This window comes from Hypanus sabinus, chromosome 13 (genome assembly GCF_030144855.1).
Source record: "Hypanus sabinus isolate sHypSab1 chromosome 13, sHypSab1.hap1, whole genome shotgun sequence".
NCBI classification, from domain to species: Eukaryota; Metazoa; Chordata; class Chondrichthyes; order Myliobatiformes; family Dasyatidae; genus Hypanus; species Hypanus sabinus.
This window is the reverse complement of record NC_082718.1, coordinates 95,886,292-95,903,444: the sequence shown is the minus strand read 5'-3', so window position 1 is coordinate 95,903,444 and position 17,153 is coordinate 95,886,292. Positions and strand designations below refer to the sequence as shown.

The following is a 17,153-nucleotide window of genomic DNA, read 5'->3' as shown; positions in this document are numbered from 1 at the left end:
TCGGGTTGTATTAATTTGATTTGTAAAATTATAATCTTCTATAAAGCTGGCATATACTAATTGTATTCTGTGTAATACTGATTTAGGGATGGCTTAATAGGAGCCTGGCATAGTTTTGTGGGTCCAAGTTGCTCGCTCTTGATCAGATGATGGTAGAAATAATAAACTAAGGTAAGTTCTTAGATTAAAATGTACTTCAGAAATGGTGGTTATTGCATGCACTAGTATTAGAGGTATCTGGAAATCTAGCAAAGATGTGCCCAGTAATAAAAGTGTAATTACATAAAATGTTTATTTAAATCTTTGCTTAATTTTTAATTTTGGCTCTTGCCTATGATTGCAGTAAAGTAGTTGTAAAATTTTTAATTTGTAAATTACAATGTGCTTTTGTGTTTATCCATGTGCTGTCTCACAGGGAAGTTGCATAATTAATCTTGTATTAACATGAATTTTCAGATTTGATCTCGAGTGGATTACAAGAACAGCAGTGATACCAAAGAATTGTACATAAACTGTAATAGTGAAGCTTACCATGGTGAGCTTACCAGCTTTTTATTTATATTACACTCTGTAATGGCCATTGCATTCACCTTGAATTTCTTGTCCTTGTTTTCAATTCCATGAGAAGTTCCTCAGTGTTCTGAGGATAGTCATCTTGTTGAGACTTATATTGCTTGTCCTATTGCTCCTAATTGTCCAAATACACAGGTTTAACTTTTCTTTTGCATCTTTTATTCATGAGGTAAAAATTAAAGTAATTTTAGACATGACAGTTTTTTTCAAAAGCGTTTTAGCTACCTCTAAAACTCCATGTATTTTCTACATACTCAATTATTACTACCAAATACAACTTCCCTTCCTCACCTCACTCCCCTTTTCTTGGATGTGGCTGTGCTCTCTTTCCCCATCCTCTTCCATATCCTTCAGTACGCTCCAGTCCGATTGCCATCAGTGTATCACTGCAGGAATAAAAGTGGTTTCCCTCAGCAGAGGATGCTATTGATCAAATTTGAGTTGGAAAAATACTTGATTAAAAATACCAGTCTGTGAATAAAGAATACCAGAATGTTCAGTGTACCCTAGAAAGATGTGATGAAACCAGCTATTGATGTTTAAAATCTACTTAACAATACATTTAATTCACTTAAAAACTATTGAAAATGGACATGCATCTTTTCTGCAAATGCTTCTGCATTGCACTTAAGTCGGCTAAATTGTCGTAATGAAACATTTAAAATAGGTAAGTCCTGGCATTGTGCTGGAATTGAGCTCAAGTGTATTGGTGTGTGGCCACTTCGAGTATTTGTTGAAATGTGCTTGCAATATTATGACATGGTCATAAGTCAAAGGTGTATCCAGTTGATTTATTCTGAGTCTGACAGTTAAAGGCTTTCAGTATTTAATTTTCTATGACTCTATCTCTAACCTAGCAAGAGAAGATTGTTAAGAGAATCTTAGTGAAGAACATAAAATAAAGTATATTTTGAATATGGTGAATCAAAGGATGAAAGAATGGATCAGAACTTAATTTTCAGTTTTTACTTTTGTCCCCTATGATTTCTCTTGTTCAAAGGTCCAATTTAATGTCAGAAATGTATACAAAATCATTTTTCATCACCAACATCCACGAAAAAAGTGCCCCAAAGAATGAATGACAGTTAAGTGTGAGACCCCAAAGTCCCCCCCCACGCATAAGTGGCAGCGAACAACAATCCCCCTCCCCCACCAGCAAAAAAAAATGCAAGCATTGCACTCAAGTGTGAGCAAAGCAATAGCAAAGACAGTCTTGCAGTTACCCCAAAGACTTGGCATTTCACGACATTCAAAATGCCACAGGTTCTCTCTCTGTCCCTAATTAGGGAGAGGGAGATGTTATCATTGTCCCAGCAAGCAGAGAGCCATAACAAACAGCTGGCTGGTTTACGATGTTAAAAGTCCATTATGTCGCTTTTTTTTTTGCGAGCTCTGTGCCTGAGGATCACAAAGATCTCGTGTCTTCGGGCACACCGTTTATTTATTTACAGATACAGCATAGAGTAGGCTCTTCTGGCCCTGAGAACTGCACTGCCCCAGCAATTCCTGATTTAACCCTAGCTTAATCATGGGACAACTTGTAGTGACCAATTAACTTGCCAGCCAGTATGTCTGGAGTGTGGAAGGAAATGGGTGCACCAAAAAAGAAAACCCACACATTCCACTGGAAAGGAGTACAGATTCCTTTCAGATGACATTGGAATTGAACTTTGAACTCCAATTTCCCGAGCTGTAATACAGTTGCAGTAACCACTACTGTACAATGGCTCTCTTATTGGGTATATAATTCAGATATAATACAGAGACAAAATTTGTACAGGTTGCAAACTCTGATGAAATGATGTGGTGGCAGGTTTAGAATACCAAAAAAATAGACTTGATGCACACACGATTACTATCAAGTTCTCCTTTCCGCTATTGCAAGAATACTTGGTTACAGATGAATACTCACTGCAAAGTTAGTAAAATTGTAAAATAATCCATCTACCACTCATCATTGTAACTCCTGGGAATTTTTTCTTCAAGTGTAGTGCATAAAAATGCAACTTGAACAGTTCAGTTAACCTTGCCTGATCATTAAACAACAGTCTCTTGATCATTTACAATTAATATCTTTAGTTATCGTCTTTTGTATAATTCCTCCTAATATATTGAAGTGCATCAGTTTGACATGGAACAACTTCCTTGATTGTTATGCAGGAAACACTTTGCAAAATGGGGGAATTTGTTCATGTGGAGGTAAATACTATGGCTGCCATTTGATAAATTGAACAATAGGTGCAGATTTATTAAACTTTAAAATGGATATCCAATTTAATATCTAAAAAAAAAATGTGTTAAATTAGACTCAGTAGATGTCAACTTTTCATTTAAGTAGTCTTTACATTCTGTAGGCTTATTTGTGTGTCAGCAGTGTAGAGTCACTCATTCAAATACCTTTGTAAAGGTCCATGATGTGCTCTGTGACTTTGGATTTTCGATCAAGAGAATGGGTGAACTTGACGTGAATATGTGCTGTTGCTGTCCATCAGTAATTGCATGGGCTATGATTAAAGGTAACTACGATTGTTGCCTTTTACTAGGCCGATTCCACTCCCAATCACTTCTAGAGCAGAAGCGTTTCAGTTTAATTTAAGATCAGTTTATTCTACAGCTACCAAAGCTTGCAGTGGAATCTCGACCAACTGGAAAAATGTACTTTGGGAGAACAAACCAGGGTAGAACTTGCTTGGTGAACAGTAGAACACAAGGGATCTGGGAATACAGATCCATAATTCCTTGAAAGTGATGTCCCATGTAGATAGTTTTAAAGAGAGCTTTTGGTGCTTTGGCCTTTTCAAACTATTGAGTTCAGGAGATTGGATGTTGGTTGTATAGGACGTTAGTATGGCCTAGTTTGGTCGATTGTGTGTAGTTCTGGTCACCTACCTACAGAAAAGATGTAAATAAGATTAAGAGTGCAGAGAAAATTTATTAGAATATTGTCACGGCTTGAGACCCTGAGTTCTGGAGAAAGTTTGAATAGATTAGGACTTTTTTCCCCTGGTGTATAGGAAAATAAGGGGAGATTTGATAGTGAACAAAATTGAAGGGTATTGATGGGTAAATGTAAGCAGGCTTTTTCCACTGAGGTTGGGTGAGACTAAAGGTCATGGGTTAAGGGTGAAAGGTGATTTCACATAGGGTCATGGTATGTGGAACAAACTGCCACCGGGAATTGGTAGAGCTAGAGAGAATTGCAACATGTAAAAAGACTTTGGGCAGGTTCATGGATGGAAAAGCTTTAGAGGTATATGGACCAAACACAGGCAAGTGGGACCATTTCAAGTAGACAACTTGATCAGCATGGACGAGTTGAGCTGAAGGGCCTGTTTCTGTTCTATAATTACTCTGACCCTGCAAGAAGCCTCAGTTTTGTTTCAGAAGTGTAAAGCAAAAAGAAAGTAAGGTCTCTGAAATGTTCTCTCTTACTATCTCCACTGATTGCCAAATGCAGCCAAGTTTGAGTAGGGGAAATGCATTTGATAGTTTACATACTTCAGGATGCTTTTGCAATTTTCTTGTGTAACAAGTATAGGAAAACTTGCTGTTTTCTGTCAAAGCACATTAGTTTGGATTTTACACAAGTAGTGTTAGAATTATTGGTGTTTTCAGCTATTAGTCTCAAAAAAGGGCAACTTTGGAATTCTATTGTTCAATCTCATGTGCCAGTCCCAAAGCTGCTGTTAATGTTACAATATTGCTCCCGAGGATATTATGTAAGACCTTTTCATCATAATGAATTCAAACTACTGCTGTAAAATACCCTGAAAATTATATGATTAACTGCAGGAAATCGAAGTGAGGTTTTATAGGCTAACTGAGACACAATTACTGTTTGGCAAACTGAGCCTGAGAAAAATCTGAGACTTTTAATACATCTGTAACTTCACATTTCAAATTCAAAGATTTTGAATTGTTTTTGGAAAAATTTTGGATATTTGAGTTCCTGATTTATTTGTGTTCATTCCAGCTGTAGTGCTCTGTAACATAGCCAAAGATTGTGCTTTTTCTTTTTTGGTAGGCAGCCTGTCCAATTTTCTTGATTGTATTTGGCTGCAAAGCAGTTGACCTGATTGGCAGCAATCTGCAGTGAATTTGAGGTGGCTTTGCCAAAATGATCATTGTGGAGAGTTTTCTTTCAATTTGGCACCAAGTACCTTTTGTTGCACTATCATAAAATATAGATCACATGTTAGGATCATACAGTACAGAAACAAAATCAACCAGTCCATGCTGGCCAAAGAGCCTGTTTCTATGATGTAAGATCTTAACATTCCCTTCAATGTTACATTTTTCATATCTGTACCTGCTTCAGCCACTTCTGGCAGCTCATTGTATTATATCGACCAACCTCTGGGAGAAAAAGTTGCCCTTCTCTTTCCCTTTTTTTTTTAAATCTTTCCTCTCACCTTAAATCTATGCCTTCCTAGTTCGTGACTTCCCCAACCATGATGTATTTGCCACTCAAGATTTTGTGCATCTCCTTGAGATCATCCCCTTATTCTCCCTTGCTTCAATGAATAAAGTCCAACCTGCTCATCCCCTTGATAACCCATTCCTGCATCTTCATAAGCCTTTCCTGCTAATGAATGGTAATTTGAGTTCATTTGGAGGCAGTTTCTCCAAATAACTGTTTTACAGTCAAATATGATAAGGTTTGCATTGAAGATGAAATAACTTTTATAAGGAAAACTAATGCTGCTGATAATTAGTGAGTAAATTAACAATATGAGCTATCAATTGTAGCATGCCCTACTTTATCACATTCAACGGAACAATATAATTAAAATCTGATATTGTGGAGCATGTACCATTACATGTGGCTTCAAATTAGCACAAATGTTTTAATAAAGTACCAATTCAGTTTTCTCGCTTGCATTTAATTGCATCTGTTTTGAATCCAAGTTTAGCTAGATGACTAATTCAAGCCACGTTCAAGAGATTATTTTGTCCAGTTGAATAGATTCTCAGTTCATTTATAAGAACTAGTGTTACTTATCATCAAACTTAACAAAGCTTGGAGCAGATGCACCCATCAGAGGTGGCTGGTTTCAAAGGATATTGCACATAATTTAAAGCAGATTGTCCTGGTAAAATAACCTGTTGCTGTTGTTTATCTGAAATTACCACAATCTGTACCAGAATTAATCCATTCTAAATATTTTGTTTTCTAAGAAATCACCTGATGTTATAAGGATATGTATACAGTTGAAGATAAAAACTTACAAGAGAAATTATTTTAATTTGATGGAAATTAAATGTGCCCTTTGACTAAAAAGGAAACCAACCCTCCTTTTTAGGATGAAGACGGACAACATAGTTTGGAATGTATCCAAGCCAATCAAATCTTTCCTAGAAAAAAACTAATTAGAGAAGAAGAAAACCTCCAGGTACAAATGGAAAAATTGTAGACTGTTTATAAATTAAATGTTCATATTTGTTGATCTGCTTGGCTAGCTTTTAATTCCATCAAGTATTCCAATGTAGTACTGGGATAGATCCCAGGTTCATCTAAATGTCTCATCTCCTGTTGGTTCTTTGGATAGCTGTATGAGTTTTTAAACTGAGAGACGTGCAGTTAACTTTCTCACCCCAAACCATTTCAAAGTACTTTCAAAGTTTTAGTCACTGTTGTGAAACAGCACTCAATTTGTTCTGTGCTGTATACCATGCACAGCCTTATGATAATAACCAGGTAGGTTGTTTTAGCTGATCTGCCTTCATATTACAGAAGGCTCCATTGTGAATTTGCCTCCTTTAAAGTGTTTCCTTTAGGATCCCTTGGATCCACCTGGGCAGGGAGATGGGGTCGTCAATTAACTTTGAAAGAAAACATCCTTGGGTGAACGTTCTTGCAATGACTGAGTGTTAACCAAACTGTTTGCTTCACTTCTCTAAAGCAACATTTGAATTTAAGTCTCTCTCGCTAAAGTGAAAGTGTTGCCGTACAAATGCGACTGAAACAATTGGCAGTTTCACAATTTGAATTATTCCATTAATGATTTGCTTTCTTTTCCTCATGGTTATCATGGCTTTTATGTGATTCTCTATTGTCAACTATGGGTAAAAATTTCTCCGTATATGAAAATATTTTGTGCATAATGAGGCCTTTTTGACTTTCACATTTTGTATACTGTACCTGACATGATCAACCACAATAGTTGATTGTAGCCTATGCTTTCCTCCATTTTCTTTAATAGATGTTCAGTCACTGTTAAAATAGATTAAAATGCATGTATATAATGTTCTGTTGCTTTAGAGTAGATGTACATTTTTTGTTTTTAAATTTCCCAACGGACCCCTGCACTAAAGTGCTAGTTATGTATTTGTGGCTGAATCAAGATTATGACAGCTAATTTTCATATAACCAGGTACAATTACAACAAAATTTTAGTTGTTATGCTGCTTAATGATTACCAATTACTTATTATTTTAGGTTCCATTCCCAGAACTTCATGGAGAAAGTACAGAATATATAGGACGTGCTGAAGATGCAGTTATTGCTTTGTCTAATTATAGATTACACATCAAATTTAAGGAATCACTTGTGAATGTAAGTGTTGAAAACCTTTTAAATAATCAACCAAGAAAGAGATTAACATGTGGAAATACTCAGGCTTTATAGCACACAGAGAAACAGTTGATGTTTCATTCAAACTAATAAAAGTTTGAAATAAGTGATCAAAAGTGAAGTTCTTGATAATGAGCCTAAGGAGACTGATATGAATGGTGGTAATGATAAAAGGATGAGGATGTCTAGTAAAGAAACAATAACTGATTATATAAATAGGATGTAACAAATGCAATCTGAAATCAGCGAAAGAACTTGCCAATCTGAAATTTAAAAAAGAAATGTGTAATAAAAAGTGGGAATGGGTATCTATTTGTAATTATTGAATTAAATGTTGCATCCTTAAAATTTAATTGTCTAGTTGGAAGATAAATCGGTATTCCTTGAGCTTTCTGTGATCAATCTATGCGAGCAGCCATAGAGCAGGTGTAAGGAGATACCAGAGAATGCTACCAATGGGTATATTCCAAGGTGCAGGAGTCTGCTGCTGCTACTATTCAGTTTGTTGCTTTTACAGTAATCAAGGTACAAATGCTTGGAGAATTGAATCAAATTGATCAATGTTTTAGAATGAGAAGTGTAATAAATGTGTTGAATTTCTTTTTAGAATCAGCTTTACATGATTAAAAGCTGTAACCTAATATCCATTGTATTTTACACTTCCTATAATCTTGGAGCATAGTACCTACCTCACTTGTGCTCTTCATTCCTGTCTCCCATCTCCACATGCATCTTTGATTCAACCACTTTACTGCAACCTTCTTTCCAAGGATTTACTCTACCCTTGAGCATTCAGTAATCACCCTGTCATCCCTATCTGTTTGTTTTTCTTATTTCACAATGGCACTCTTTGTGCTCATCTTTCCCCCAACTCCCTCCAAAAAAATCAACTACTCGCTATAATGCTTCCACCTTTATCTCTTCTAGTGTGTGCTAGCCTTCTGATGTTCCTTCGTATACATTGATTTCTATCTTTTATCCCTATTTTTCTACAACTTAATTCTAGTTGAATCAAGATGGTATGAAGGTAAATATTTGAGTTTTCATTATAAAACCAAAGCAGATTTGCACCATCCTATTCCAATGTAGTAAAGCAGGTAGAATTGTGAATTCCTGAGCTCTATTAGTAAACACAAGAAATTGCTGAGTTAGTGGTTGACAGGATAACCAGATTATTATATTAAGAAGGCTGACGCTGCTGTTAATGTTAATTAATTTTGAGTTTGCACCCCCCCCCCCCTCCATAAGTATACTCATGTAATTTTCCCAGTGTGTTTTTATTTAAGAAGCATGTTTTTATTGGTGCCTTTGTACAGAAGGGGATCAGTTGAGTAAAATTACATGCTCTGGATTTAAGATGTCAGAACTTCCAGAGACTTGGAAGTTTGTGCTCCATAGAATTCTGAAAATATTGTTTGACAACTTTGCATGCACATTAATTCATAGACATCTAGGGAGAAACAGAAGTTTATTATTGTTTATGTACATAATTAAAGAATTGTTTCCATTACTCCAAGCAAAAAAATCTGTTTATGGCTTATGGAGGAAAAAACAGTTGTGTTTTTTTTGGTTTCCTGCGCAGAGTATTTATCAAAATACCTTTTGTGAACTGACAGTAAGTATGATACTTTTTTCTTATCCTAGCATCATTGATGGACATGTTGAAACAGAATGCTGCCAATGCATTGTGGCATTGTAGTTCTTGCATGCTTTGTCTTTGAAGTGTGGCTTTACCCTAGCATTATACGGTAACAAGTATTTGAACTTTCTGAAACCTTGTCCAAAGTAGACCTTAGTAATGGTGCATTGTTCTCTAGGATAAATCAGACTAGAAACGTGCTTTGGTGTATTACAAGATGTTTAAAGTTGCTCAATTTCATCAGTGATAGATGCTTAACCACTTTTACCCCTTGCTGCTTTGAATAAGTTTCAGCTTGATCTACTATGTTTTAAACTAAACCCCAGTCTAGTTGATATTTGCCTATAACTAAATTCCAGCCCTGCTACATCTTCACTAATTTCTTCAGTAGCCTCGCTACTCTTAGCACATCCTTTGTGATATTCTATAATTTGATCTAATACCTGGCTAATGTTTTATACATTTTCTAGTGTGACTTCATTTGACTTGTTTTGTACTGTCACTAATGAAGAAAATATTCTAAATGCTTGACCACTAATCTACCTGCCTTTCCACTTTCAGTGATCTGTGGAAATTCATTTGAAAGTCCCAATATTTCTTTATTTTTCAGTATCCAACTGTGTTTTTAGTATTGTTCTCCATAGAATGCATTACTTCAGTCTCCAGACTGAATTATGTTTGCTATTTTGCTGCGGTCTGTAGGTTTCCCCTTAATATTGACCACACAGGCAATTTTTGCACATTTTTCATCCACAAGCCTCTTAAATATGTCTCCTCCATTTAAGTTCAAATTGAGATTTCAGTCAAGAGCTCTTCTGAATCCTGTTCCAAATAAATGCCCTATTATCTAATATGCCCGAATCCCTTCACTACTCTAGGCTTCAAATTTGCTGATTAATCTGCCAATCCATGTCATGCCAACACTTGACCAAATGTATGTGAGCCACTTAAAACATTCAGAGTACATTATTATCAAAGTATGTATGCAGTATACACCTGGAGATTCGTCTTCCTGTAGGGAGCCATGAAACAAAGAAACGCCATGGAATCTGTTCAAAGAAAACATCAAACATCCAATGCGCAAAAAAAAAACAAATTGCGTAAAAGGCAAAAAACACACTAATATAAGACATCAGACCAGACTCCTTGAAACAGTTTAGGAATATTCAGGTTAGTTCTGTTCAGTTTAATTTAGCACTGTTGTTCGTTAACTGTAAGCCTGAGTTAATCCACCCTGATCAAAATTGCACAAAAGAGCCAAATAAAAAAGAAATAACCAGAAACGCATAACGTAAACGGCAGTCTACTCCACAAAATCACTGAAACGTTGCCCAAGACCCAAGACTCTAGCAGCAGTGACGAGAGAGACCAGTCTGTGCTGAACACCCACTCACTTCTGCTCTCATCCTCATTGACTTCTCATTGATGTGATGGGTGAGAAATTGAGTCCAACTCCAGGCTTTTCCTCCAGGCCAAACACTCTGTTCCAAACCTCACCAAACTCCTTCAGCGACAAAGTGTCAGATTGCTCAATCGACCCAAAAGCACACCATCAAAATGTAAATCACAGGTTCCAAATGCATGCAGCTTAGTTCTAGAATCATTTTTTGAAAGAAGTGAAAGGAGTAGTTTATTGAACACGGCACCATTGACTTTCTGCTGCCACTGCATATATATATTAAATATGTCAAGCATTATTCCCTACCCCTTTGCAAATCCAATGTTTAATCTGTGCCTTTCTGAATAATGCCCTTCAGATAATTTTTAATAAAATGCCTACCCTGATTTTCTGTTCTACTTTCCAGAGCAACTTTCCAGATCCAAATTGCTCTTTTTACCCAGTTCTTACATTTAATTGATGCCACCATATTCGCATTTCCAGTCATTCAGCCTGTAACTGAAGGATGATTGGAATGTGATGCTAGGTTTCCTTCATTTTGAACTGATGCTCCTACATCATTTGAAATGTATTTTTATCTGGCTTAGCAACTTTTTATTTTAAGATACTAATCTGCGTAATACTTCTCTTTGAATATTATAACGTCTTGTGTTTTACCCACTGTCGTTGATTTTTATAGGTCCATTTTTTCTCTCTTCCCCTCTCCATTTAACATTTAGATTTACTTTCACTTTTTTCTTTCACATTCTGTCTTTGCCTTTAATTTATTTTCAGTCATGGTCATAGAAAACTACACTAAAATATGCCCTTTGACCCTTCTAGTTCATGCTGAACCATTTAAACTGCCTAGTCCTATCAACTTCCATCTATGTATCTATCCAAGCTTCTCTTAAACACTGAAATTGCATCCACCACTTGCACTGGCAGCTCGCTCCACACTCTCAGGACCCTTTGAAGAAGTCTCCCCTACTTTTTCCCTAAGCATTTCACCTTTCATGTTTAACCCATGACCTCTGTGTGTAGTGCTGCCCAACCTCATTGGGGAGGAAAATCTGTTTGCATTTACCCTCTCGATACCAGTCATAAATTTTTTTAAACCTCAATCAAATCTTCCCTCAATCTTTGACATTCTAGGGGGAAAGAAGTTCTAACCTATTCAATATTTCCTCTTAACTCGGGTCCTCCAGTCCTGGCAACATCCTTGTAAATTTTCTCTGTACTCTCGATCTTATTTACTACTTTCCTGCAGGTAGGTGACAGAAACTGCACACAATATTCCAAATTAGGCCTCAACAACGTCTTGTACAATTTCAATATAACATCACTACTCCTGTACTCATACTTTTTTCTTCAATGAAAGCCAATGTGCCAAAAGCTTTCTTGTTACCCTGTTCACCTGTGGCGCTACTTTCGAGGAATTAGGGACCTGAATTCCCAGATCCCTTTGTCCTACTGCACTTCTCACTGTCCTATTCTTCAGTGTAAGACATACCTAGGTTGATCCAAAATGCAACAGCTCACACTTGTCTGCAATAAATTACATCTGCCATTTTTCAAGCCGGTCCAGATCCCACTGCAAACTTTGGTCTTCATCTCTGTCCACTACACCCCCAATCTTGGTGTCATCAGCAAATTTGCTGATCCAGTTAACCGCATAATCATACAGATTGTTGATATAAATGACAAACAACAATGGACCCAGCACTGATCCCTGCAGCACTCCACTAGTCACAGGCCTCCAGTCAGAGACGCAACCATCTACCACACTGGCTTTTCCTGCATAGCCAATATCTAATCCAGTTTGCTCCCTCATCTTGAATGCTAAGTGATTGAACTTTCTTAACCGACCTCCCACATCGGACCTTGCCATATGCCTTAAGTCCATGGAGACAACATCCACTGCCTTCTGTTCATCAATTTTCCTGGTAACTTCCTCAAAACTGTACAAGATTGGTTAGTCACAACCTATCAGTATCAGGTTTATTATCCCCAGCATGTGACATGAAATTTGTTAGCAGCAGCTCAATGCAATACACAATCTAGCAGAGAAAAAAAATAAACAAAGTAAATCAATTATGTATATTGAATAGATTTTTAAAAATGCAAAAACAGAAATACTGTATATTTTTTTGAAAAAGTGATGTGTCCATAGCTTCTAAGTCCATTTAGGAATCTGATGACAGAGGAGAAGAAGCTGTTCCTGAATCGCTGAGTGTGTGCCTTCAGGCTTCTGTACCTCCTACCTGATGGTAACAGTGAGAAAAGAGCATGCTCTGGGTGCTGAAGTTCCTTAATAATATAGAACACTGCCTTTCTAAGACATCAGGAACAAAGTGTCTCTTTCCAAATACTAATTCATCCTGTCCCTTAAAATTCTAATAACTTCCCCACTTCTGATGTTGTGCTCACTGGCCTAGCATTCCCTACTTTATTCTTAGCCTTAAACAGCAGAACGACATTAGCTATTCTCCAATCCTCCTGTACCTCACCTGTTGCTAAGAATGATTTAAGTATCTCTGCCAGAGCTCCTGCAGTTCCTGTACTTCCCTCTCACAGGGTCTGAGGGAACACACTTTTTCAGGCCCTACGGATTTGTCTACTCTATAATTGCTCCAAGACAGCAAAATCTCCTCTGTAATCTGTGTAGGGTCCATGACCTTGCTACTGCTTTCCTCACTTCTCTAGACTTCATGTTTATCTCCTGAGTAAATACAGGTGCAAAAACATCCATTTAAGGTCTTCCCCATCTCTTCTGGCTTCACACATAAATTACCATTCTGATCTACCAGAGGACTAATTTTGTCCCTTGCAACCCTTTTGCTCATAATATTTGTATGAGATCTTGGGATTCCCCTTCACCTTGTCTGGTTGAGCAGCCTCATTACTACTTTTAGCCCTCTTATTTCTTTGTGTTCTCTTGCATTTCTTTTTCTCCTTAAGTACCTCATTTCTTCTTGGCTGCCTATACCTACTATCCACATTTATCAGATCTTTTCTGATACCATCAAAATTGGCCTATCTCCAATTTAGGATCTGTTTGATGACCAGAGCTATCCTTTTCTATAATTACCTTGATACTGATGGCATTTTGAACAGTAGATGCAAAACTTCTACACAAACTAGCGTCTTCTACCCTGTATCATTCCTTAACAGGGTATGAAGTATTGCGCACTGTGATTGGAACTTCTGTGTATTGATTTAGGAAACTTTCTTGAGCACATTTGACAACCTTTATCTCCTTTTATGATAATAGAGTCCCAGTCAATATGTGGAAAATTAAAATCACCTACTATCACAACCTTGTATAGTGCCTCAGGGTTTCACAAGTACTGAGCTCTCTGCATCTCATTCAGTTTTTCCAACATGTAACCCCTGTGCTTTAAATAGTTATTTTGGGGTCACTTTTGTTAAAACAATGCTTCAGAAAATGGACATACTCAACTGGTAGCTGGTTGAAATTATGTTAAATCTGGTGTTTTGAAAATTATTGAAGTAATGTTAACACTTGTATTTCTACATGTCCCAGCTTCCATTTCCTAAACTGAAGCCTAAAACTGTCCACCATTCAATCCAAGCGAAGCTATACACTGAATAAAAACTTTTTGACTTCAAATAGTAATATTTCCATCCCAGCTAACATTTAAGATAGATGAAATTAATACTCATCAATTTTTGAGAAAAAAATTGCTATTTTCCCCTCTAGTAGCATTCCAAAAGTAGTATGAGATTGGTGATTCAGAATCTTTATTTATTAACTAAATATTTCCATAAATCATAGAAGAATTAGACCATTCTGCCCATCGTCTACTCCACCATTCTAGTATGACTGATTTTTATTATCTTTCTCTATCCCATTTTTCAGCCTTGTCCCCATAGTGTTTGATTCCCTTACCAATCATGAACCTATCAACCCCTGTTTATTTCCAATAGCAGCACATCTTATCGTTTATGAGGCCCAAAACTACTGACAAAGCTCCAGGTACTGTCTGACCAATGCCTTGTAAGCCCTCAGTATTACGTCCTTGCTCTTAAATTCTAATCTCCTCAAAATGATTGCATTTGTCTTCCTAACCGTAGATTTAACCTGCAAGTTAACCTTTGGGGAATACTACATGAGTGCCTTTGCACCTCTGATTTTTGAATTTTCTCTCCGGTTATAAAATAGACTCCGACTTTATTCTACCAAAGTGCATGATCATACATTTCCCTAAACTATATTCAATATGAGACATTGCCCATTCTCCCAATCTAAGTCCTTCTGCAGACTCCCTGTTTCCTCTACTCTACTTGCTCTTCCACCTAACTTTGGATGACAGAATTGATGGCTTTGCAGATGATGAAAGCCATTAACATTTAACGTGGGGTGGGGGGGGGAGCAGTCCCAACACTGACCACTTGTAGAACAGCATTAGTTACTAGCAGCCAACCAGTAAATGCCCCTTCTATTCCAACTGTTTGCCTCCTGCATCTTCTATCCTGTAATACCGTGGGTTCTTATTTTGTATGGCAGCTTCTTGTGGCACCTTGTCAAAGGCTGTCTGAAAATCCAGGTAAACAATTTCAAATATCCATAATTTTTTAAAAAAACTTCACTGCTGTTGTGGTTTGCTCAAAAGCTATTAACACTGTTTAAGGGATTGTGACATCTGATAATAAATTTAGGATATCAGTGCTGTTGTGCAGTCAAGAGAATATGTAGGGGCAAGTTTGCATTAATAGCAGAATGTCTTATCCCAAGAATCTGCAACAGTTTCAAAATGATCTCACTTCATATTTCTTCTATTGGTACCAGATGTTCACTTCAGCAGCTATTTTAAGCTGAAAGTGATGGCAATCTGAGTTAGGGAATTAATTGCTTGTCTTTTTACGCTGCCTGTTTCAGCATTTCTGAATTACTGATGCATGATTGGTATGGCTACTTTGCTGGTTTTAAATGGGCTGTGCCTATTCAACATACTGATTAAATTGATAATATTTTGTTGGAACAGCGGAGTAATAGTGCTTCTATTTAACATTAAAGACCCTGGCCCACCCACTTCATTAGCTCAATATTTGATTTTTAATTGTGCCTTCTTTCCTTAAGGTGGTAAAGCATTTCTAGAGGAGATTCCAATGGCACTAACAGCTCTCTGGTTCTTTCAAGAGATGATTTTGTGCTGTGTATATCCAGCTATTTCAACTGTTAACATTCCTAATCCTCTCCATCAGTGCTAATGCAAGCATTGCTCAGCAGTTTTGTTTGAAGACATGAGGTTTAAATTGGGTCTTAATTCAAGTGTTCTCCTCCCCCCCCCCCCCCCCCACACAACCCCTCTCAGAATATAAACACTGGGCCACAATGTTGACAAATGTGGAATCATCTTGGTCTTTTCTGTCCCATTACTGAATGATTAGCTGAATCCCATGGTTGAGTTCATATGCTACAGTTATGCAAGTAATCAACTGCAGTAATGAAGGGGTGCTGTAGCATTAGAGACCTTTTTCTCTCTCCCCAAAGGTAAATATAAACAGAACTTAATTTAAAAATTGATGTGAAATACATCTGGTCCTTTTTTGTTTTTCAATTCTCACAAATAATATTTATCTCTAAATCTGCAACATCACGAAATGATGATCTGACCTTTTAATTCACCGCTGTTTGAGAGCACTTCATTCTATCTAAATCACTACTACTTTTATTGTAAATGTGCTTTCATTTCAAAATAGTTGTGGAACTTTAGCGGATCATGAGGCTGTGGAAAACACTACTTTAAAATCAAATTCCTTATTTTCTGCACTGCAAGATTTCCAAAAATTGTTGGAAGGTTCTTTTTAAATCATGGTTAAAATTCCTACATTTTTTTGTTAACAATTCCCATTATTTCTCAATCATTCTCTTATCACACATTAAATGGAAAAATATCATGGAGGAAAAAAAGAACATGAAACTTCTAGACAGATAAGAGGGTTCCCATGCATCTAAACAAGTTGATTGTTGCACTGTTGAGATATATCAGCCAGTTAACCAGTAACGGGAAAGAAAGCTATGTCTCCTTTTTGGTGAGGTTGTCCTGTTCCTGGTTCTTTAGGTAGACATGGGCTTCAGCTGCACCAGTAGGAGTGCAGGTACTGGGGACATAACAGTACTTCTGCTTAACCAAGTAAAGTCTGAATGGATATGCATTGTTTAATGGGTAGCAAGTCTGAGTGTGAGTATTAATGTTCCTATTGAGCTCTTAAAAACATTGACATGTTTTCTTCTGTAACAGAATTGCAAGTTCATTTGAACTTGGATCGAATATGCAACAGTAATAGATGGGATTAGATCAGTAATTGTCCACATAACAAATAATGGTGCATTGGGTCCACTAGTTAGTAGGTTCTGGATTGTATTTATCTATTTTTGGAGAGTGTGGGCATTGTTGATAAGGCAGATATATGTTGTCAATCTCTAATTTCATTTGAGGGTTGTGATGAGCCACGTTTGAAATGTTGTAGTCCTTACAATGATGATCTCACTAATTCTAGTCTATGATGAATGAAGGATATATTTTGTGGTCAGGATTGTAATTTGAAAGGGAATCTGCAAATGCTGATGTTGCCTTCTCTGGTGTTGAGTTGTTAGACTCGGACATACATTTTCTATACGACTCATTCTGCAACTACAATGTAGCTGTAACAGACAGATTATTAAAGGGTGCTGTATGGGTTGCTAATTAAGTGCACATCTTTTCAAGTATGCAGCTTTGTCCTAGATGGGATTGAGTTCCTTGAATTGGAGCTGCACTCATTCAAGCAAATGGACTGTGCTCCATGTGCTGTGGGTTTGGGTTGGCATTGAATTACTAGCCTCAGGATGCCCAGCCTCTGATCTGCCCTTGAGCCATCACGTTTGTATGGCTGCTTTAGTTGACTTTCTGGTTGTAATGATTGATTTTTTTTTTTTAAACAACTACAACCATTTTCCTTTGTATTAAGTATGGCTCCCA

General features: G+C 37.0%; 1 protein-coding gene across 10 annotated transcripts in view; it reads left to right on the top strand.

The window, feature by feature from the left end:
• mtmr3 (myotubularin related protein 3) overlaps positions 1 to 17,153 on the top strand; it is a 75,581-nt gene that overhangs the window by 25,630 nt on the left and 32,798 nt on the right. For 9 of the 10 annotated variants that reach the window (XR_009515441.1, XM_059988247.1, XM_059988250.1 and 6 more), the window contains 4 exons: positions 87 to 171; positions 457 to 535; positions 5,877 to 5,966; positions 7,013 to 7,129. Coding sequence is in view for 9 of the 10 variants with exons in the window: in XM_059988247.1 (XP_059844230.1) it covers positions 533 to 535; positions 5,877 to 5,966; positions 7,013 to 7,129 (210 nt within the window). In the remaining variant the exon portion in view is untranslated. The remainder of the gene's footprint in view (positions 1 to 86; positions 172 to 456; positions 536 to 5,876; positions 5,967 to 7,012; positions 7,130 to 17,153) is intronic. The other variant, XM_059988251.1, reaches the window with a different exon arrangement.